The sequence below is a fragment of the Neomonachus schauinslandi genome, chromosome 1, assembly GCF_002201575.2.
Source record: "Neomonachus schauinslandi chromosome 1, ASM220157v2, whole genome shotgun sequence".
Classification (NCBI taxonomy): domain Eukaryota; kingdom Metazoa; phylum Chordata; class Mammalia; order Carnivora; family Phocidae; genus Neomonachus; species Neomonachus schauinslandi.
The window spans coordinates 11,413,321-11,432,925 of NC_058403.1; the positions used below are offsets into that span (position 1 = coordinate 11,413,321).

Below are 19,605 nucleotides of genomic sequence, written 5' to 3' on the forward strand. Positions count from 1 at the left end.
GGGTGGCTCAGTCGTTAAGCGTCTGCCTTAGGCTCAGGTCATGATCCCAGAGTCCTGGGATCGAGCCCCACTTCGGGCTCCCTGCTTGGCGGGAAGCCTGCTTCTCCCTCTCCCACTCCCCCTGCTTGTGTTTCCTCTCTCATTGTGTCTCTCTCTGTCAAATAAATAAATAAAATCTTAAAAAAAAAAAAAAAAGAAAACAGAAATGTAGGGGCATCTGGGTGGCTCAGTCTGTTAAGCATCTGCCTTTGGCTCAGGTCATGATCCTGAGGTCCTGGGATCGAGCCCCGCATCGGGCTCCCTGCTCAGCAGAGAGCCTGCTTCTCCCTCTCCCACTCCCCCTGCTTGTGTTCCCTCTTTCGCTGTCTCTTTCTCTGTCAAATAAATAAATAAAATCTTAAAAAAAAAAAACCCAGAAATTTAGAAAGACGAATTTTAAACAGGTGAAACTTTGCAGAAGATAAAGAAGGCCAAAATAAGAAAGTGAAGTGGAAAGCCGAAACTTCACATTGATTTTTTTTTTAAAGTTAATTACAGTCTTTTATTATTAGCTTAAAAAAAAAAAAGGCTTAAATCACTAGGAAACTATTTACAGGAAGAATCACATTTTAAGTCAGGTGACTGGATATGAAGAAGGGCCACTTAATGTCCCTTCTTGGGACAGACTGGGACAGGTGACGTGATCTGCCCGCAGGGCTGCGTCAAGGAGGGGACCCCGTGTCCTGGCTGCCAACTAACAAAGCATCAGAGGCATGCCAGAGCTGCTTTGCTAACAAATAATTACGTGTCTTTTTAGTGTTTAAGAGAAATCTTAATCTTTCGGGGCTATCTCTGTAGAATCATTCTGGAAACGTGTATGATTAGAAAACTCAAAAAAAATGAGGCTTGTTGCCCCCATGAGACCCGTTACGTCTTCCCAGGCACTGACGGGCCTTTTGGGGACAGGAATACAGAATACTGGGCTCCAGAGAGTCCTGCCAGGGCCATCAGCAGCCTCCTCGGCTCAGAGCTCTTGTCCCACAGGCTGGCAGACCGGACCAGAGTCTTGGGTCAAAGTGCTTTGGGGAACGTCTTCTTGCTCCTTATCTGGAAACGAAACGATGGACACAGAGTCCCAGGCATCATCCGTTGGCGACGTGTCCTTGTCCAGGGCCTCTAAGATAGGCTGGCTCGGGTCCTTTAAATACTTGAAAAGGTCGAAAACCAAGAGCATCATTAGTTTATCAGGGCAACACAGCAGCCCTTCTGCTTGACGTTTACTCGGCACGGTCCTGCCTTACTCAGGGGTGCCTGCCTCTTCTGCCCACCCCCGAGACAACCTACCAAATGAGAACACCCCTCACATCAGCAGTAACCTTAACGGGAACCCAAGGGCCAGCCCAGGGCACACCACACCTTGGGGAAAGGCACGTTGTGACTTCCTGCCCTTGGTGCCGGCTTGGGGACCGTTCTTCCCCAAGTGGCTCTGGAATTCTGACTTTCCAGCGAGGGAGGATGAGGGGCCTCCAGGTCACCCCTCATGGGGGAAAAGAGGGAAAGGTCGCCAGTGTTCTCCTCAGCCCCTCCACCCACCAGTCGCTTCCACCTCACACAACACACACCCAGCAGAGAAGTAAGGAGAGACAGAGGGGGCCTCAGGGCGCCCCACCTGCCCCTTCCCTCCAGCCTCTGTTCCAGGCTGAGCCATCCCTTCACTGCTGAGGGACTGAGAAACTCCCGCCTTGCTCCCAGATGTGCTGAGAGACACCGGAACGCGCAGTGAGCTGAGCTGACTGATGACAAGAGGGACATAAGCCAATCATGTGCGCTTCTGAAACCTCAGAAATATAAGCAAAACCTGATTTATTATTCTCGTGTAACTTCAGTGCCCTTTGATGTCTATTTTTCACACTTTCCCAGGAAAGTGAACCGAAAGACTGTTTTAGACCCACGCCCCCAAGGACCAGCTAGTAGTAAATACACTTCATAGGGACCTGCTGGTGGTTCTTCTGTGAGAGAGAGATCCATGCAAGTAAGATTCTGAGACCCGTTGAGGGCTGTAACTGTGTGAAGTATTAACCAGGGAAGGGTTTTTTTTTTTTTTTTGTGGTAACTACCCTCTTAAATTTTTAAGTGCACAATGCAGTACTAACTATAGGTACGATGATGCACAGCAGATGTCCAGAACTTACTCATCCCGCATAACTGGAACTTCATACCCATTGAACAGCATCCCCCTGGGTCCCTCTCCCCTGGTGCCCGGCAACCACATTCGACTCCTGCTTCTAGGAGGTGGACTATTCTAGATGCCTCATGTCGAATCATGCAGTATCTGTCTGGAGTTTTCTAGTGGGGAAATTCACATGTAATTTGCATTATGTCTGGGTACTTTATTTTTTTTTTTAAAGATTTTATTTATTTATTTGAGAGAGAATGAGAGACAGAGAGCATGAGAGGGGGGAGGGTCAGAGGGAGAAGCAGACTCCCTGCTGAGCAGGGAGCCCGATGCGGGACTCGATCCCGGGACTCCAGGATCATGACCTGAGCCGAAGGCAGTCGCTTAACCAACTGAGCCACCCAGGCGCCCCATGTCTGGGTACTTTAAATACCTCTCCAGTTCTATTTCTAGAAGCACTACTCTTTCTCTGTAGACTTGGACCTTATCTAACACCTGTTCCTTCTAGATGTAACAGAGTAAGATTCTGTTTCCAGTATCTTTACTCCGATTTTACTGCTAATAAACCTCCAGAAACAAATACCTTTAAATAATCTTCCATCAGCTCCTTGGAGGGCTCAGCCACTGCACAGACCCGGGCAAGGGGGGTTGCTGTGCAGGAAATCAACTTCCCGCGAGACCTGGTCCACCCGTCTTCCTCAGGTCTTTCAAAATACCAGTGTCATCTGGTGAGCTCTCCGTGGGGAAGGCTCTGTACTCACAGCCCTGGGTGCGTTTACTCTAGAATCCTTCTAAGTGCACAGCTCATGCCTAGAGCCCTGGCTTCACCGCCTTCCCACCCTCTGCCAGGCGTCTTGGGGGCTCTCTCCACAAGGCGCAGGTCTCACGCGCTCCTAAGCTTGGCCACACCAGGCCACCCTTTTCACCAACCTCACGCCATTAAAAAAATTGTTTTAAGTTGCAGTAAAATACACATAACATAGAATTTTCATCTTAACCAGTTTTAAATGGTATAAAATATATTCATACGGTTATCCAACCCTCACCACCATCTCCAGAACTGTTCTAATTGTGCAAAACGAGAACTGTCTCCATTAAACGCTAACTCCTCATCTCCCCCTCCCCACCCAGACCCCGGCACCCACCACTCTACTTTCAGTCTCTGTCAATCTGACTCCTCTAAGTACCTCATGTAAGTGGCATCACACGGTATTTGTCGTTCTGTGACTGGCTTATTTCACCTAGCATGATATCCTCAAGGTTCACCCGTGTCGTTGTGTGAGTCAGAACCTCCTTCCTTTATACGGCTGAGTAACATTCCACTGTGTGGACAGACCACATTTTGTTTATCCATTCATCCACTGACAGAAGCTTAGGTTGCTTCCAGCGTTTGGCTGTTGTGAATAATGTTGCTACGAACAGGGGTGTACAAATAACTCTGTACCACTTTTTTAAGTAGGCTCCACACCCAGAAGGGAGCCCAACTCGGGGCTCGAACTCACCACCCTGAGATCAAGACCTGAGCCGAGATCAAGAGTCGGACACGCAACCGACTGAGCCACCCAGGCGTCCCTACCCTGAACCACTTCTAACTCCACTCTCTGTGTCCATGGCTTTGTCCAGTGCTGCACTCCTCGGCATTACCAGGGGGTCATGGAGGGCTGACATGTCACCCACTGGATATGTGCACACGTACCTCTTCGATTTGTGACGGGATGCTTGGCGGAGAGTGAAACCAGTATTTTATCAGGCCTTTGTATTTCAGGACCAGGAAGAAACAGGCCCCCGCCAGCGCCGACAGCAACAGAAAGATACCCACGGCAATGATAATGACTTGTTGAAGCTTGGTAGTGGCTAAAAAAGATGACACGAGAGTGAACAAGAGACCCATCCCACACATGATACAAACACGGCTCACTCTTCACCTGCCAACTGCTTAGATCGTGTCCATGTCCTTGGGAGATGGACACATACTGTCCCTCCTCCGCCCAGCCTCACATGCTCGAGTGTGTAACTAGTACAAGCAATCCTAAAATCAAGCTGTGTTAGCTGTCCGGCGGTGTTACCGTTGTAGATCTCAGCATGAGCTGGTTAGACCTACTTGCGTGCTGGCTTCTCGTGCCTTCTCTCTGGGTCACCCCCCTTCCACCGCCCTCCACCTCGTAAGCCAGCCCCGGTTTCACTACTTGGGGAGGATTCTTATCCCAGCTCAGAAAGGACTTAAGAAGGCACATGTTACCATCCATTGTTGTTTCGTAGCAAGATATGTTGCTTAAATGTCCGGGTCTAGAGATGTTGTTGTAGTATGTCCAAACCAGATGCGCCTTCACTTGTAAACAGTATTCTCTTAAGGGCTTCAAGTCATTCAGCACAATGGAGTTGCTCCTGAAGGGACCTTTAACCTACGTAAAAAACGCCAACAGGCACGTGTGAAAATGACCCAAAGAGACGTGGTTGAGCCACTTCTAGCTTTTCCGACGTTTCCATCACCAAAGAAGAAGGAGCTGCTGTTTTGAAAGAGTCACTGGCTTGCAGTGGACACATTTTACGTGTGAAAGCTGGTGAACCGTGTGGAGAAAGACGCTGATGGCTTTAGAGCTGTGTTTCTGGCTGTGAGGCCTCAGAGGGCCCACTGCAGCCACAGGACGTCTGCCACTGGAATTGAGCAAACCCCTCTGTCTGGGATGGACTTTTCTCCTTCCGTGGGGTGCCTGGGTGGCTCAGTCAGTTAAGCGTCCGACTCCTGGTTTCAGCTCAGGTCATGATCTCAGGGTGGTGAGATCGAGCCCCGCGTCATGCTCAGTGGGGAGTCTGCTCATCCCTCTCCCTCCCCCCCTGCACGCTCCCTCTCTCTAAAATACATACATAAATAAAATCTTTAAAAAAAAATAAAATTGCTTCAATGCCCAGTGCATTGACTTTGTATCACTATTTTGTACTTCACGGTTAATGTATTCTAGATACTTCAAGCTAGTCAACGAACAGAAAAAAAAAAAAACCATCGTGGGAAATAATGTTCCTCTAGTTCCGAGTCTGCTTTTAGTTTTAACTGAATGTGCTGTGCCTCTTACACAGTTTTGGTCAACATGATCTTCGTGAGTTGTGTAATCGGGACACAGCTGGATTCCAGATTCTTGAGGATTCGGTCTCCTCCTCTTGGCCTGTCCCTGCTGCCGCCTCCCTCAGGCCTCGTCAACCCCCCCCACCTGGATCCCTCTAGTCAACGGCTTCTCGCTCTCCTGGACAAAGTCGGCATTGTTCCTCCTTTCCCAAAGGAGGGAAAGATATTTTGTGGCAGTACAGGACTTCTCATAAGGGGCTTGCTTTCCTATTTTGAGATGTAGTAGGAAATGCTACAGTCATTTGAAACGGTGGTATAACATATGCTCAGCAACATGGAGATGAAGCTGCGATAGCGTTGACTGAAAACGGGCAGATTATTCAATAGTATGTAGAGAGCATCTTATTTTTATTTATTTATTTATTTTTTAAGATTTTATTTATTTATTTGACAGAGAGAGACACAGCGAGAGACGGAACACAAGCAGGGGGAGCGGGAGAGGGAGAAGCAGGCTTCCCGCGGAGCAGGGAGCCCGATGCGGGGCTCGATCCCAGGACCCTGGGATCATGACCTGAGCCGAAGGCAGACGCTTAAGGGGCAGGTGCCCCTGAGAGCATCTTATTTTTAAAAATGTAAAATAATCACATTACTTAGGAATAGTAGGATCATAGATGATTTTTTTTTTTCTTCTGTTTAATGGTGATGGCCTGCCAGGGCAGAGGAGAAAAAGTTTTGCTTGGGATGCCACATAAAGCAATTTTAAAAAACATTTATTCATTTATTTGAGAGAGAGTAAGTGTGGTGGGGGAGGGGCAGAGGGAGAGGGAGAGAATCTCAAGCAGATTCCCTGCTGAGCGTGGAGCCCTACTAGGGCTCGAGCCCATGACCCAGAGATCACAACCCAGAGATCATGACCTCAGCTCAAACTAAGAGTCCAGCACCTAACCGACCCGCGCCATCCAGGCGCCCCACCACATGAAGCAATTTTAAGTACAAACTTCCTTCGGGGTTTATTTCTGCTGCCAGTTGGCATTTCTAGAATTTAGAATCACAGACTGCAGAGACCACTGTCCTTGGGGGGGCCTGCTTGCAAGGCTAACCATAGCTGGCATCTGGGAACTTGGAATCCAGAAATGTCCCCACCATTCCCTAACAAATATTGGCGGCTTATGGTAAAAATAATGTTTTCTATGCTGACCACCTGCTCTCCTTCTAGGAGTCTGGAATTTTGAACTGTGCTAGGGAGAAGAGGCCTGTTATTTCCAGTAAAACCCCTGGGCACTGAGTCTCTGATAAGCCTCCCTGGTAGACAACACTTCACATGTTGTCACAGTTGGTTGTTGGAAGAATTAAGTGTGTCCTGTCTGTTTTGGGAGAAGGTTCTTGGAAGCTTGTATCTGGCTTCCTCTGGAGTTTGGCCCATGTGCCTCTTCCCCTTGCTGATTTTGCTTTGTGCCCTTCTTCTGTAATAAGCCATAGCCGTGAATACAACCATATGCCAAGTCTCGTGGGTCCTTCCAGCAAATCCAGGGGCTGGTCTTGGGGACATGGACTCTTAGCTGGAATGGAGATATTTTGGCGGCTCTCAGACTCATTTGAGCCCTAGCATCTTTTGTTCACAGAAGTCCGAAGTATAGCTGCTCTGGTGGAATGGGATAAAGGGGAATCCCTTCCGGAATCTTCCAGGCCTTCTCTATTCCAGTTGACCAGACCTTGACCTCTTCATTCGGGGAAATGGTTAGTTCCTTTCTCCCCATATGATAAGAGTCTATTCTTCAGTGAGTTTTACCTTCCTCAATGTTTTAAGATTCACCATAAAGAAATGAGTAGGAAGTACACATATAAACTATGTGGGAGAAGATCTGCAGAGCATGGGAGAGCCTGGGTGGCTCAGTCGGTTGAGCGTTCCCAGGGTCCTGGGATCGAGCCCCGTGTGGGGCTCCCTGCTCAGCAGGGAGCTTGCTTCTCCCTCTCCCTCTGCCTGCCCCTCCCCCTGCTTGTGCTCTCTTTTTCTGACAAATAAATAAATAAAATCTTAAAAAAAAAAAAAGAAAAACTGCGGAACATGGACTCTGGGCTCAGATGTGCTAGCTGTCAGCTGCTGACCTTGGGCAACTTATTCAACCAGTTGGTTCCCTTCTCTGTGACACGGCTCGGTACAAAGATTAAATGAGATGATGTATCTAAAATGCCTGGCCCCGGGGCCCAATGCAAAGAAAGCTCTCGATAAACATCAGCTCGTATTATTATAAAAAGACTATAATCACCTTAAACTTATACAGTGATGAATATCAGTTATATCACAATAAAACCAGAAAACAAACAAAACAAAATGGTTATAATACTGTTGAGTTTAGGAAACCCTGAAGCTTACATCGATAATAAAAGTTCATGATATGCAGCTTGGATAATCAGGCACTGCAGAGGACTGAAGGCCAGCATCTTCCCTCGTATTATGTAGGGCTGACCAGGGCCTGCCGGTCTCACGCACCTCAGCCCCTCCTGCATTCCCGACGGACCCTAGCACTTGCAGTCCCCCAGACATCCCGAACCTTCCCACACCCTCCGCCCTCTTCCCTAGAAGGGTCTCTCTCTTCCCAGTAGACTTTTCACCTGTTCACACATGCTCTCTTTGCAAATCACTCAAACCAGAGTAATTTATATAAACCTTGCAGACTGCAGGGATGGATTCCTTGTTGTAGAAACAGGCCCTCTAAACCTTCTCCAGCCTTTAGAGGGCCCCAAAGGCTCCGTGCGCACCCCAAACAACGGGAATGGCGTGCTGTCAGGCAGAGAGGGGAGTTCAGAGCCACCTGGCAGAAGGGAAGGCTCAGCATAGGGAGCAGAAGCTCGGGTCTTGAAGGGAAGGATTAAACCCGATTCGGGGCTCAGACTAAGGCAACACTGGGAGGCTCTGTCCTCCTTGTCCAGTTTCCAGTTTACTTACTTTTGCTCTATCAGAAAATCAACACAAAGTAGAAAAATGCTCTTGCCTTTTGGATTCCTGCCTTTTCCCAGTAATGGACGTAGTACACAAAAGTGGCCAGGGAGGCAGGGATGTCGAAGGGAGAGGAGAATCTGATGATCAGGGAGCCTTCTCCCGGGGTCACCCAGACGTTCTCAGGAGGTCCAACGGTAACTGAAATAGAGTAACGAACACAAACACAAAATATACATGTAAATATATACACATACATACAACATATAATTTTATTTTTTAATTTAAATTCAGTTAATTAAAATATAGTGTATTATTCGTTTCAGAGGTAGAGGTTAGTGATTCATCAGTTGCGTATAACACCCAGTGCTCATTACGTCACGTGCCCTCCTTAATGCCCATCACCCAATTACCCCATCCCCCCACCCCCCTCCCCTCCAGCAACCCTCAGTTTGTTTCCTAGAGTTGAGTCTCTTATGGTTTGTCTCCCTGTCTGATTTCCTCTTGTTTTTTCCTCTCACACATAATTTTACATATATAGTGTGTACACACACACACACACACACATACACACACACACACACACTTACAAATACAATGAGGTCGCATTCAGGCACACAACACTCCCAGAGACTGCTCTGGGCACAAGCTTCACGTGGAAGGCCATGGGGGCAGGAAGACCAGCGGGACCACGGTGCGGCACCAGGGGCTTCTCATCTTCGGTGGCAGGCGTCCCCGTGGTGGCCCAGAGCCAGTCTGTCCGCCTGCCCCCGCACCCCCACCCCAGGACACAGCTTCCAGGCAGAGTGAGACCCACAACGGGCCCGTACAGGAGCCTCCCAGGCTTAAAAGCCCCAAGAGCCAGTATCTCTTACGCCAACAGGAAGAGTTTCTAGAGCCCCCGTGAGGGACACGTAGTTACGACAACTGCTGCGCTCGGCAAAGACATGGCTCCCTAACAGGTATTTAAGATGGCCCCAAGGGAGGTGCAGGTTATCAGTCAGGGCTCATTTTGCCATAAGTGACGCTGCCTAGGAACATAGCTGACAGCCACCTTGACCAGGCTTCCAGAGAAACGGCCAGGTTAACCAAAGATCAGAGTTTCATGCAGAAGGGGACAGGATTTTGTTACCCTTACCTACCACGTATCTCCTCTGTAGATTTATTTTTAATATACATTCTTATAATTTCTTTATAAATGAACAAAAGTGGTATTTATCAACCTTTAAATCCGTGTCTCCCAGCTTATTGTCAGACTATGTTTAAAAATAGTACCAGAGAGATGTTGCCATTGGAAGTCTGCTTGTTGAAGCTTTTCATAGAGTTCACGGGACAACCAAGGACTGTGAGTCATGAAGTGCGTTAAAGGGAGGGTTCCAGCGTGTATCAAACAAGCACTTCAGACTGAGTATAGCTCGGATCCCACGAGTTCTGAGAGGCCCATTCATGCACCGTTTGCACGTGCAGGCGATCGGATCACTGTGAACAGTTGTGTTCGTGACTGTTCATGCCTTCCGCGCTCTCGCCCGGGCTCCCCCCGGCTGGGCCAGGCTCTGGCATCTGGTTGGGCCACCCTACTCTGTGAGAAAGGAACTGGTCCCTGCAGGGTTTGCAGCCATGCCCTCCGGTCTCATGGGTTGTGGTGGAGGAACTAGGTCTAGACAGAGACCGGGCCGGCCTGGCCCCCCACCAGCTGGAGCCACGTTAGCCGATTAGCTGCAAGTGGCCAGAAGCTTTTGTGAACCCTGCTCGCAGATGCTGACCAGCAGGGCCCGGCCGCCTGCCTCAGGCCTCTCGCCTCTGTAGGACATGTCCTCTAGACTTTTCTGTGACTTACACATGGGAGTGGGCCTGGAAGCTAGGGTGTCAGCTGTGACCAGTCACTTTGTCCCTGGAAGGTCTGTGCGGAGAGACCTGCCCTTCTGAGAGTTCTAGATCCACGATCTGATACCAAGTGACAGGTGCCAAGAGGTTATGATATGGGTTTCTTGGGTCTGATGTACAGTGTGAATAAATGCTTGCAGCTCTTAGCCCTTTTCGATCAATGAAGCACTTTTTGAGGGGGAATGAGCCTGTGTCTCGAGGGGGAAACAATCTGCCTTCTCGCAACACATTGAAGGGAGTTTCAATTATCCACAGATGACTTGATAGCAGCTTCCACGGACTAAGCTCTTATTGTAAACCAGGCAACAAGAAGGTCATCTTCGTTTCCCACAGGGAGAAACAGAAGCCTAGAGGTGATCGCAGTGGCCCAGAGTCCTAGCCAGTAAGGGGCAGAGCTGGGATTTGAACCTAGGTCGACGTGACGCCCCGGCCTGCCCCCTGTAGCCATCTCCTCCTCGCCCCGCACACGCTCAGTGAAGCGTCCTCGTGTTGGTTACGCACCCCAACTGCACAAGTGTTGGACACAGTGATGGGGTCTGAGGATGCCCGACTTTACAAGTGAGCCGGGGACCACCTGGGAACGCTGCTGCCTGGCTCAGGCCGGGAGGACGGGGGGCCGCCGATGCCTGGCACCAGACTGACGACTTCCACAACAGGCCCTGCTTCCATTCCCATTCCTCTTCTCCCGGGCCAGGCCCGGGGACCACCATTACTTTCTCTTTCTTTCTTAGCTAGTTCCCACCTAGGTGGCATTTCATAGCTCAGATGTGTGCTGGTTCTCTGAGCAAGGACAGGTGACTTGTCCGCAGTAAATGCCCAGCTCGAGGGGACTGCGCTGTCTTCTCTTGCCATCCCTGCATCACCTGGCACACACTGTTGATTTTTCTTCCTAGCTTCCTGTTGCAGACAACCTCAAACACGTAGGAAGGAGAGGTCAGATCAAGACAACAACTCACGTCCTTGTCACCCAGCTTGTACCCACCGTCAGGTCATGGCCAATTTTGTTTCTCTCATCCCCCTTTCCCTCAGCCCTCCCACTCTCTGGATTATTTTGAACAAACCCCAAACATCACATCAGCTCATGTAAAAACTCCAGTACGTGTCTCTAAAGGATAGGACCCCTGCTTTTAAAAACATAAAATACCATGATGATACCTAAGATAAACTAACAATAATCGCTTACTAGATCATCAAATAGCTACACAGTGACCAAACTTCCTCAGCTGTCTTCTACCTCTATTTCTGTTTGAGTCAGGATCCCATACTTTGTTTGCCTAAACCATAAACACTGAAGAAACCTGGGACACAGCTGACCATGTGAGACACGAATCATGGAAGGAGCGAATGTACAAACTAGTATCTGTCGATTCTTACGCCCTCTTCCGATTTCCGGGAGCACATCTGCTCATTCAACCAAGCTTTACGGCATATCCGCTCTGTGCCAGGCACTGTTCAAGGCTGAATGAAAGTCTTTCTTGAACATAAAGGAAGTTGTGTCAGAAGAGATGAGGAGGATCACTGAAGCCAATATGCTAGTGTCCCATCCAGCCCAGAGGTCAGCAAGCTTTTTTGGTAAAGCGCCCTAGTAAATTAGGCTTCACGGGCCAGACAATCCCTGTTGCAACCGTTCAACTCTATTGCTGTGGCCTGAAAGCATCCATAGACCATACGTTATTAAAAGACGGTGAAATTGTGTTCTACTAAAACTTTATTTACAACAACAGGTTGGTGGGCTGGATGTGGCCCACGGGCTATGGTTTGCCAGCCCCTGGTCTAGCAAATCACACTCCTCCAGCACCAGCCTCCGTGCTCAGTCCTGGGGTTTGACCGTCATACCCACCTGTTTGCTGGCTATGCGGAGTCAGAGACAGGACTGGGGTGCATGGAATCCATACTTCTCAGTGAAGAGTAAAGGGAAGAAAGCCTAAATGATAAAGGAAGTTTTAGAGCCAAGTTCTCTTACCATTCCAATAGTATAGGAACCAAGGCACTGACAGCCATGGGGAAACCAGGTCCTCCAACTTAGCTCGGACACGTAGAGAGACGTTGAAATGTGGTGGGAAACCATTTGACAGGCTGGTTGGGGTGAAGTTACACTCCGTCGTGGTGACGTTCATACAGTCCACGCCTATGTCCCTGGTGTCGTACCACCGACTGTCAGAGGGGCTGCAAAGGAAAAAAGGCTTTCACTTCACGGACTTCTCTCTTCTGCCACATCCAGCGCTTTCCCCAGAGCCGATTTTTTAAAAAGCAGCTTTCCTGAGATACAACTTGCAGACCAAAGAATCCACCCCAGTTAAAGCGTACAGATTCGAAGGGCTGTGCAGCCATCCCCATGATCAATTTTAGGGTGCTTTTATCAGTCCCCCAAAGAAACCCCGTACCTATTAGCACTCACTCCCCACTGTGCCCTAACCCCCTAAGCCCTGGGCGACCGTTAATTGTCTACTTTCAGTTTCTATGGATTTGCCTCTCCTGGACATTTCTTACAAACGGGCTCATAAACGGCATGGTCTTTTCTGATTGGCTCTTTCCACCTGGCGTGTTTTCAGGCGTGATGCGTCATACCGTAGCATCAATACCTCATCCCTTCTGAGGGCCGAACACGATCCCAGCAAACCCTTAGAGGACATACCGTTTCTCTGTTCACCTGTTTCTGGACATGGTGGCTGTTCCCACTTTTCCGCTGTTGTGTGTAACGCTAAGAAATATTCACGTGCAAATTTCTTTGTGGACATAACTTCTCAATTCTCTGGGGTGAACGCCTAGGAGTGGAACTGATGGGTCTAACTCTTATTTTAAACTGTCTTCCAAAGTGGCTGCACCATTTTACACTCCCAGCTGCAATGTATGAGGGTTCCAATTTCTCCACATCCTCACCAACACTTGTCATTATGCCTTTTTTTTTTTTTATGGCCATCCTAGTGGTGGTGCTGTGGTGGATCACTGTGGTCTTAAATTCGCATTTCTTTGATGAATATTGATGTTGGGCATCTTTTTATGTATTTATTGGCCATTTGTATATTTTCTTTGGAGAACTGTCTACTCAAACCCTTTCTCTGTATTTTAATTGGGTTGTCTTTTAATTGTTGAGTTGTAAGAGTTCTTTATATACTCTGGATGCAAGTCTCTTATCAGACTTTTCCCATTCAGTCCTGCAACTGATTTTGATTCTTCAAACTCAGCCTCTGTAGCCAACGTCTTAGGAAAGATACCGTGTTCATACAAACCCCACTCATGCTTCCTGCTGGTGTGGAGTTTGTTTTATCCCACAGCTGCCCATTTAAAGTTTGCATCACCCGTATGAAAACCCTGCTAAGGGGCGCCTGGGTGGCTAAGTCGTTAAGCAGCTGCCTTCGGCTCAGGTCATGGTCCCAGGGTCCTGGGATCGAGCCCCACATCGGGCTCCCTGCTCCGCGGGAAGCCTGCTTCTCCCTCTCCCACTCCCCCTGCTTGTGTTTGCCTCTCTCGCTGTGTCTCTCTCTGTCAAATAAATAGATAAAATCTTAAAAAAAAAAAAAAAGAAAGAAAACCCTGCTAAATACGAGGCCACATATTCTTGTAAATGACAATGCATTCCCCAGAGTCCCAATGCCACACCCCCACATGGGACTCTACTCTCCAGCTTTAATCTCTGTGCTTAGGTGACAGACTTGAGAAAAACCAGAGAGGTGGCTGCTAGGGACCTCAATGGGGGGCAGTAGGCTGTGTGCTCTGTAGAGACAGGCTATGCGCCCCACAGCAGCTCTGGCCTAGAAGCAAGACTGGGGAGACAGAAGAGACGAGGCTGGGGATCCCTGCCACCAGTCTCACACACCACACTTCTAAGGGTGCCTTTGACCCTGACTGGAGACTCCTCTGTCAAAGTGGCCAGTGGCAAGATGAAGGCCACTTCAAGATGCGTGGCCATGGCTTCCGTGGAAGATGCTGCCATACTCACATTACCACCAAGCCCCAGGGGCCAGACCCTACTGGGGAGGGGGATCCCCAAGCACATGCAGCCCCGTCTTAGATTAGGGGTGTGCTTCAGAAGGGGTAAGCGATCTTTAAAAAGTTATACAGATACTTAGAGATACTCTAACCTTCTCCCCTGCAGATCCCAGCTGTTGAACTTGGGCAAAAGGCTCCCCACATTTCAAAGGCTCATTTCCCGACTTACCAGGGAATGGACTACTCCTGTTCCCCATCCTCCCCTCTCCTCCACCCTTGGCCCTGTCTCAGAACTGCTTTTGAACAATGTTTCTCCACAAAGGGGCCTAAGGGGGGGACAAACCCTCCCAATTTAAGTGACAGCTGACCCATGACAGCAGTTTCAGGGGGAAGTGCGGAAAAGGAAGCTGCGTTCTGGAGGCCGCCTCCCCCTCTCTTTGCAAAGGGGGTAAATAAGGGGATGATGTTGGCCGCACTTCAGTGACCCCGGCCTCGAGCACGGCCCCGCCCACCGCCAGACTTGGCCTCCTGTCGTGGCCCGGGCGTGGCCGAGTCTCACCCTGACAGTCCAGCGGGCTCCCCCTCACCATGTATCCATCATGGACTGCCTCTGACCCTGAATTTCAGTTTGAAAGCAGCCCTCATCATGAGAGGGAGCACAGCATGGTGGTTGAACACATGGATTCTGGAGCCAGATGACCTGGGTTCAAATCCCCATTACCTGCCTCTCTGTTCCTTAGTCCCTTATCCATAAAATGGGGATAAATTATGGTATTTGCCTCCCCGAGGGATCATGAAGGTTGCACCAGCCGACATTAGGAAAGTGCCTGAGCCAGGACCTGGTGCCCAGGAAGCACCATGTAATGGTGCCAGGTTCCACACCTGGGCGACTATGGACTTCACTGTTCGGCCTCTGTTACATCACTTCCAAAAATGGCAAGTGTCCCCTCTGACCCAGCAAATGAAGAAAACAATCAGATGATTTATGTACGAGGACCCAAGCTGGTGACCGTCTACACCCGCAAGTGGGGAAGCGTTAAATACATCATGTGTGATGCATCATCTAATAAAATGAGCAGTAAAAATGTTTACACAGAGACCATTAGGAGGAAAAGTGCTCATACACTTAACTATGTTTGGTTGAAAAAAAAAAAAAAGGAAGCAGCACCCAAAAGCGTAACCCCAGTTTTGTTTCATTTTTACGCATACCCTGGCACATTTTCAAACCAAGTGCATGCATTTAGAAAAAAGTCTAGAGAGAAATACGCCAGAAGGAGAATAGGGATTATTCTTGGGCTGTAGAGCACTAGGTTGTTTAAATTTTATTCTTTCTACTTTTCTGGGTGTTCTAGCCTTTTTGTAAAGAACACGTGTTGCTGTTAAAATCAGAAAAATAAAATGAAATAAAAAAACGTTTTCAGGGCGCCTGGGTGGCTCAGTTGGTTAAGCGACTGCCTTCGGCTCAGGTCATGATCCTGGAGTCCCGGGATCGAGTCCCGCATCGGGCTCCCTGCTCGGCAGGGAGTCTGCTTCTCCCTCTGATCCTCCTCCCTCTCATGCTCTCTGTATCTCATTCTCTCTGTCTCAAATGAATAAATAAAATCTTTAAAAAAAAAAAAAAAGTTTTCAGAAGACTGGGCTGGTCAGGTCAAGTTTTCTCAAAGTGAAATCTCCAGATTTTTTAATGTTGGCACTAAGTGAAAAAAAAAAAATTAAACACTGGGGGTCAAACACAGCCTGAAGGCCACACTCTCTGCAACCCCTGATTTAAATTTGACATTTTCCCACAGTGCTCAGTGTAATTTTGGCTTTGGCTACTGTACTGTCAGAAAACAGGCACCTTCATTTCTAATTACAGTAACGCTTTACTGTAGAGAAACAGGATGGAAAAGTTCTAAGTCCCACAAGTCTCAAAATGAAATTATTTCATGTCGCTAAAATGTCCCAAACATGTAAAAGTCTCTAAAAACAAAACAAGAGCAAAGGCCCTCCTCTCATCAAATCTGCGATTGGAAAAGAAAACAAGACCAGCCCTGGTTTCAGTTTCTCATTACCCCTCAACTTTTCCAAAGAAGGACGTTCACATTCACCCCATCCTTTGTTTCTTTTACCAAAACCAACCTCTATCCTGAAAAAACATCTGCAAAATGCTTTCCAAAAGGGAAACGAAGTAAACATGTTAGTCTGGGAAAGGAAACTGTCAAAGGCTTCAAGGAATATTTCTACTATCTCTTGAACTCTGTCGACCCAGAGATGTACTTCCCCCTTCAAGGCTAAGGGATGCGAGTCAGGATATCAGCTGTGACTTCCTGTCACCGAAATCTTGTTTAGTTCTACGACATCACGTTTACTGAATGCTGAGTAGGGCCAGCTTCTCGGGCTCGTGACCCATGGAGGGGCACAAAGCCCCACTCTGAGGAGGCACTCAGTTTGATGCTCGGCTGTCGCCATCTTGAAGTTCTCAGTAATTCTGGACAGGGGGCCTTGCACCATTTTCATTTCGTGCTGGGCCCCACAAATTATGTAGCTGGTCCTCGTGGACTGGTCTGCTTACTATAGATTATTGGCACTTATTTGAGGAACAGCTATATGTAATTCAGAGATGACCCCTAAACCCTGGTTTAGAATCGATTTTTATTAAGCAAATGTTGTTACAATGGACATTCAAAGATGAAAAAGAAGTCACCTGGAGACGCACTCCTCTTACAAATGAGGTGCCCGTAATTTTTCCAGGTTCCTTCCCTGTTCTTGACCACAGATATGGTCCAAATTTTACACAGTTGCAACCACTACCAGATTATCCTTTTTAATAGTTGCCTAATGTTCAACTACTAGTTAACATGACACAATTTGGCATTTTTCTGCAGATGGACATGAATTTATACTTCAATGTCTATCTTCACGAATACCAGTGGCTTTTTTTCCTTTCCTTTCCTTTTTTTTTTTTTAAGATTTTATTTATTTATTTGAGAGAGCGAGAGTTTTGGGAGAGGGAGAGAGAATCTGAAGCAGATTACGCACTGAGCACAGAGCCCGACTCAGGGTTCCATCCCACAACTGGGAGATCATGACCTGAGCTGAAACCAAGAGTCGGACGCTTAACTGACTGAACCACCCGGGACTCCATTTTTTTTTCTTTTTCTGATGGGGGCTTGTATTACCTGCGTAGGGGGAAAGTGACGTGGACATTTCTGTGTCTCTAGCTCTATGGTGGATGACTCTGCTGGAGGGCTGTGCGAACACGTCCTCAGCCAGCACGATCTCCATCAACCACACTCTCCCAAGCACTGAGCATTACCATTTCCTTAAATTTTGTGTAACTGGTAATATAAAATGACTCGGCCAATAATTTTAACTTAGTCTTCTCTTAACCTATGTAACGAGGTAAACACGTAACAATGGAGGACTTCGATTCTGCCTTTCTTTTTCCCTTACGCATTTCTGTTGCACACCGAGCGATGATAAACTGTGAAAGCGGGTGAGCGAGAGAATGAGGGGCCAGAAGAATGTGTGAAATGGAAAACCCCTTTTAGAAATCGAGAATTAGTAGTAATGAAGTGAATACTTTCCTTAGTAGGCCAAATCTGGCCCGTAAAGTTCGATAACCAGATTTTCAAACTTGAAGAAGATGAAGGCTACAAGGTGCCTCCTGCCCTTTCTAGACAGGAAGCCCTCTTCTACACACCTCTCCTGAAACCAGTGAGAACAGTCTCCCCGCCCAACTAAGAAGCCCTGTGGGGAGGCAGCCGAGTCTCTGACACCAATACTGTCTAAGCCTTCGCGTGAGTGGGAGGTGGTGAAATCTCTGTCCTCCGAGATTTTTTTTTTTAAAGATTTTATTTATTTGAGAGAGAGAGAATGAGAGAGAGCACATGAGAGGGGGGAGGGTCAGAGGGAGAAGCAGACTCCCTGCCGAGCAGGGAGCCTGATGTGGGACTCGATCCCGGGACTCCAGGATCATGATCTGAGCCGAAGGCAGTCGCCCAACCAACTGAGCCACCCAGGCGCCCTTTTTTTTTTTTTTTTAAAGATTTTATTTATTTATTTGAGAGAGAGAATGAGAAAGAGAGAGCACGAGAAGGGGGAGGGTCAGAGGGAGAAACAGACTCCCCGCTGAGCAGGGAGCCCGATGCGGGACTCGATCCCGGGACTCCGGGATCATGACCTGAGCCGAAGGCAGTCGCTTAACCGACTGAGCCACCCAGGCGCCCTGTCCTCCGAGATTTTAAAAGTACAAGAGAAATATCTGCTTCCAGTGGATTTGACCTCAATCCTGCCAAGAGGCAAGCCCGAGCGGCTGGCCCCCAGCCCCCCCGCGCCACTCCCCGTAAGGATGCCAACAGAAAGATCCAGCTTACTATTTGAACTGCACCTGGTAGACCACCGGCCTTGTGTCATTGCTCAGCGACCCCGGCTCCCAACTCAGAACCTGCTCGGCATTGTACAGGTGAACCTTCGGGTTTCGAGGAGCTGGCAGCTGGGCGCGAGAGTCTTGGAAGGGGCAGGGAGTGAGAGTAGGGGGCGGAGGTGAGAGAGAAACGGGGGAGGGTTGAAAGAGAAAATCTGATTACAACAATATTCAAATGCACGTCATCAAACCATTCACACAACTCCGTTTTTGTCAAAGTACGGGAATGGTTATTACCAGGGTCTCCAGGCATGTCCCCTCACCCCCACCTTTCACTAAATATGGCACCAGCTACACAGTCCATGGAAGGAAAGAGAGGCTTGAGGCCTGCAGATTCCAGTTCTTCTGAACGGGGCCCGGGTGCCAGAGTCCGGCTCGACTAGAATTCGTGTTCTATCTCTAATAAGCAGGTGCGGCTGGGCAGGTTAACTTGACAGTCTGGGCCCCACTGTCTTCTTCAGGAATAAGGGCTAAATAACCATACAGTCCCTAAGTGAACATTGAATTGGTGGGCACGGGACAGGCATTCACCCCAGACATGCACTGGTACCAAGGGAGGGCCTGGTAAACCTCCACACACATGTGCACACACTCGCACACACTCACACGCCCACGCCCCACACCAGGTGTGCAAAGCCCAAAGGCACGTGGAGGGTGAGACACGTCCTTTGGGCTTCGTAAAGAGTTGCAGTGTTTCCCAAGGACCCCCAGTATCAGAATCACCAAGGTCCCGCTTAAAATGCAGATCCCCAGGCCCACCCCCCAGACCAGGAAATCCACAAACAGCCAAATCACACCCGCCCCTGGGGATCCACCACCAAGGTCAGAGCCCCCGTCCTGGGGTGACCTGGGAGGCACAACCCAAGCAGGCACTTCACAGGACAGGGCTGGGGACCACAAGTGCAGGAGCCTCTTCTCTTGCAAGAAAACACGATCACGATGGGCCTCTCTCTGAGATTGAAAGAGGAATGAGAAAATGCCCAGGAGGTGGAAAGAAAGGTTCTGGAACATGCTGTTCCAGAATTCAGAGCAGGAAATTCAAACCATATGTTTTCGGTAAGCACATCCAATCTCCGGGAATGGTGGCCAGCTCTTCTTCTGAAAAGCGCGTTACCAAGAGTCTGTGGCCACTTGTTTACTTCCAGAAGGCCCACTGTCTCCACAGCTCTGAGCTCAGGAGGGCCTTCGTTCCAGTTCCTTATTCACCTGGCTAACCAGCACTTCTGCCA

At 48.7% G+C, this 19,605-nt stretch overlaps 1 protein-coding gene across 2 annotated transcripts in view; it reads right to left on the reverse strand.

The window, feature by feature from the left end:
* Positions 1-525: 525 nt before the first annotated feature.
* Positions 526-19,605, reverse strand: part of IFNGR2 (interferon gamma receptor 2) — a 28,126-nt gene continuing 9,046 nt past the window's right edge. The window contains exons 2-7 of one of the 2 annotated variants that reach the window (XM_021677990.2): positions 18,327-18,459; positions 12,002-12,204; positions 8,210-8,355; positions 4,395-4,557; positions 3,852-4,009; positions 526-1,186 (exon numbers count right to left, since the gene is read on the reverse strand). In XM_021677990.2, coding sequence (XP_021533665.1) covers positions 1,004-1,186; positions 3,852-4,009; positions 4,395-4,557; positions 8,210-8,355; positions 12,002-12,204; positions 18,327-18,459 — 986 coding nt within the window. In that variant the 3' untranslated portion in view covers positions 526-1,003. Of the gene's footprint in view, positions 1,187-3,851; positions 4,010-4,394; positions 4,558-8,209; positions 8,356-12,001; positions 12,205-18,326; positions 18,460-19,605 lie in introns of those variants that run through there. The other variant, XM_021677991.1, reaches the window with a different exon arrangement.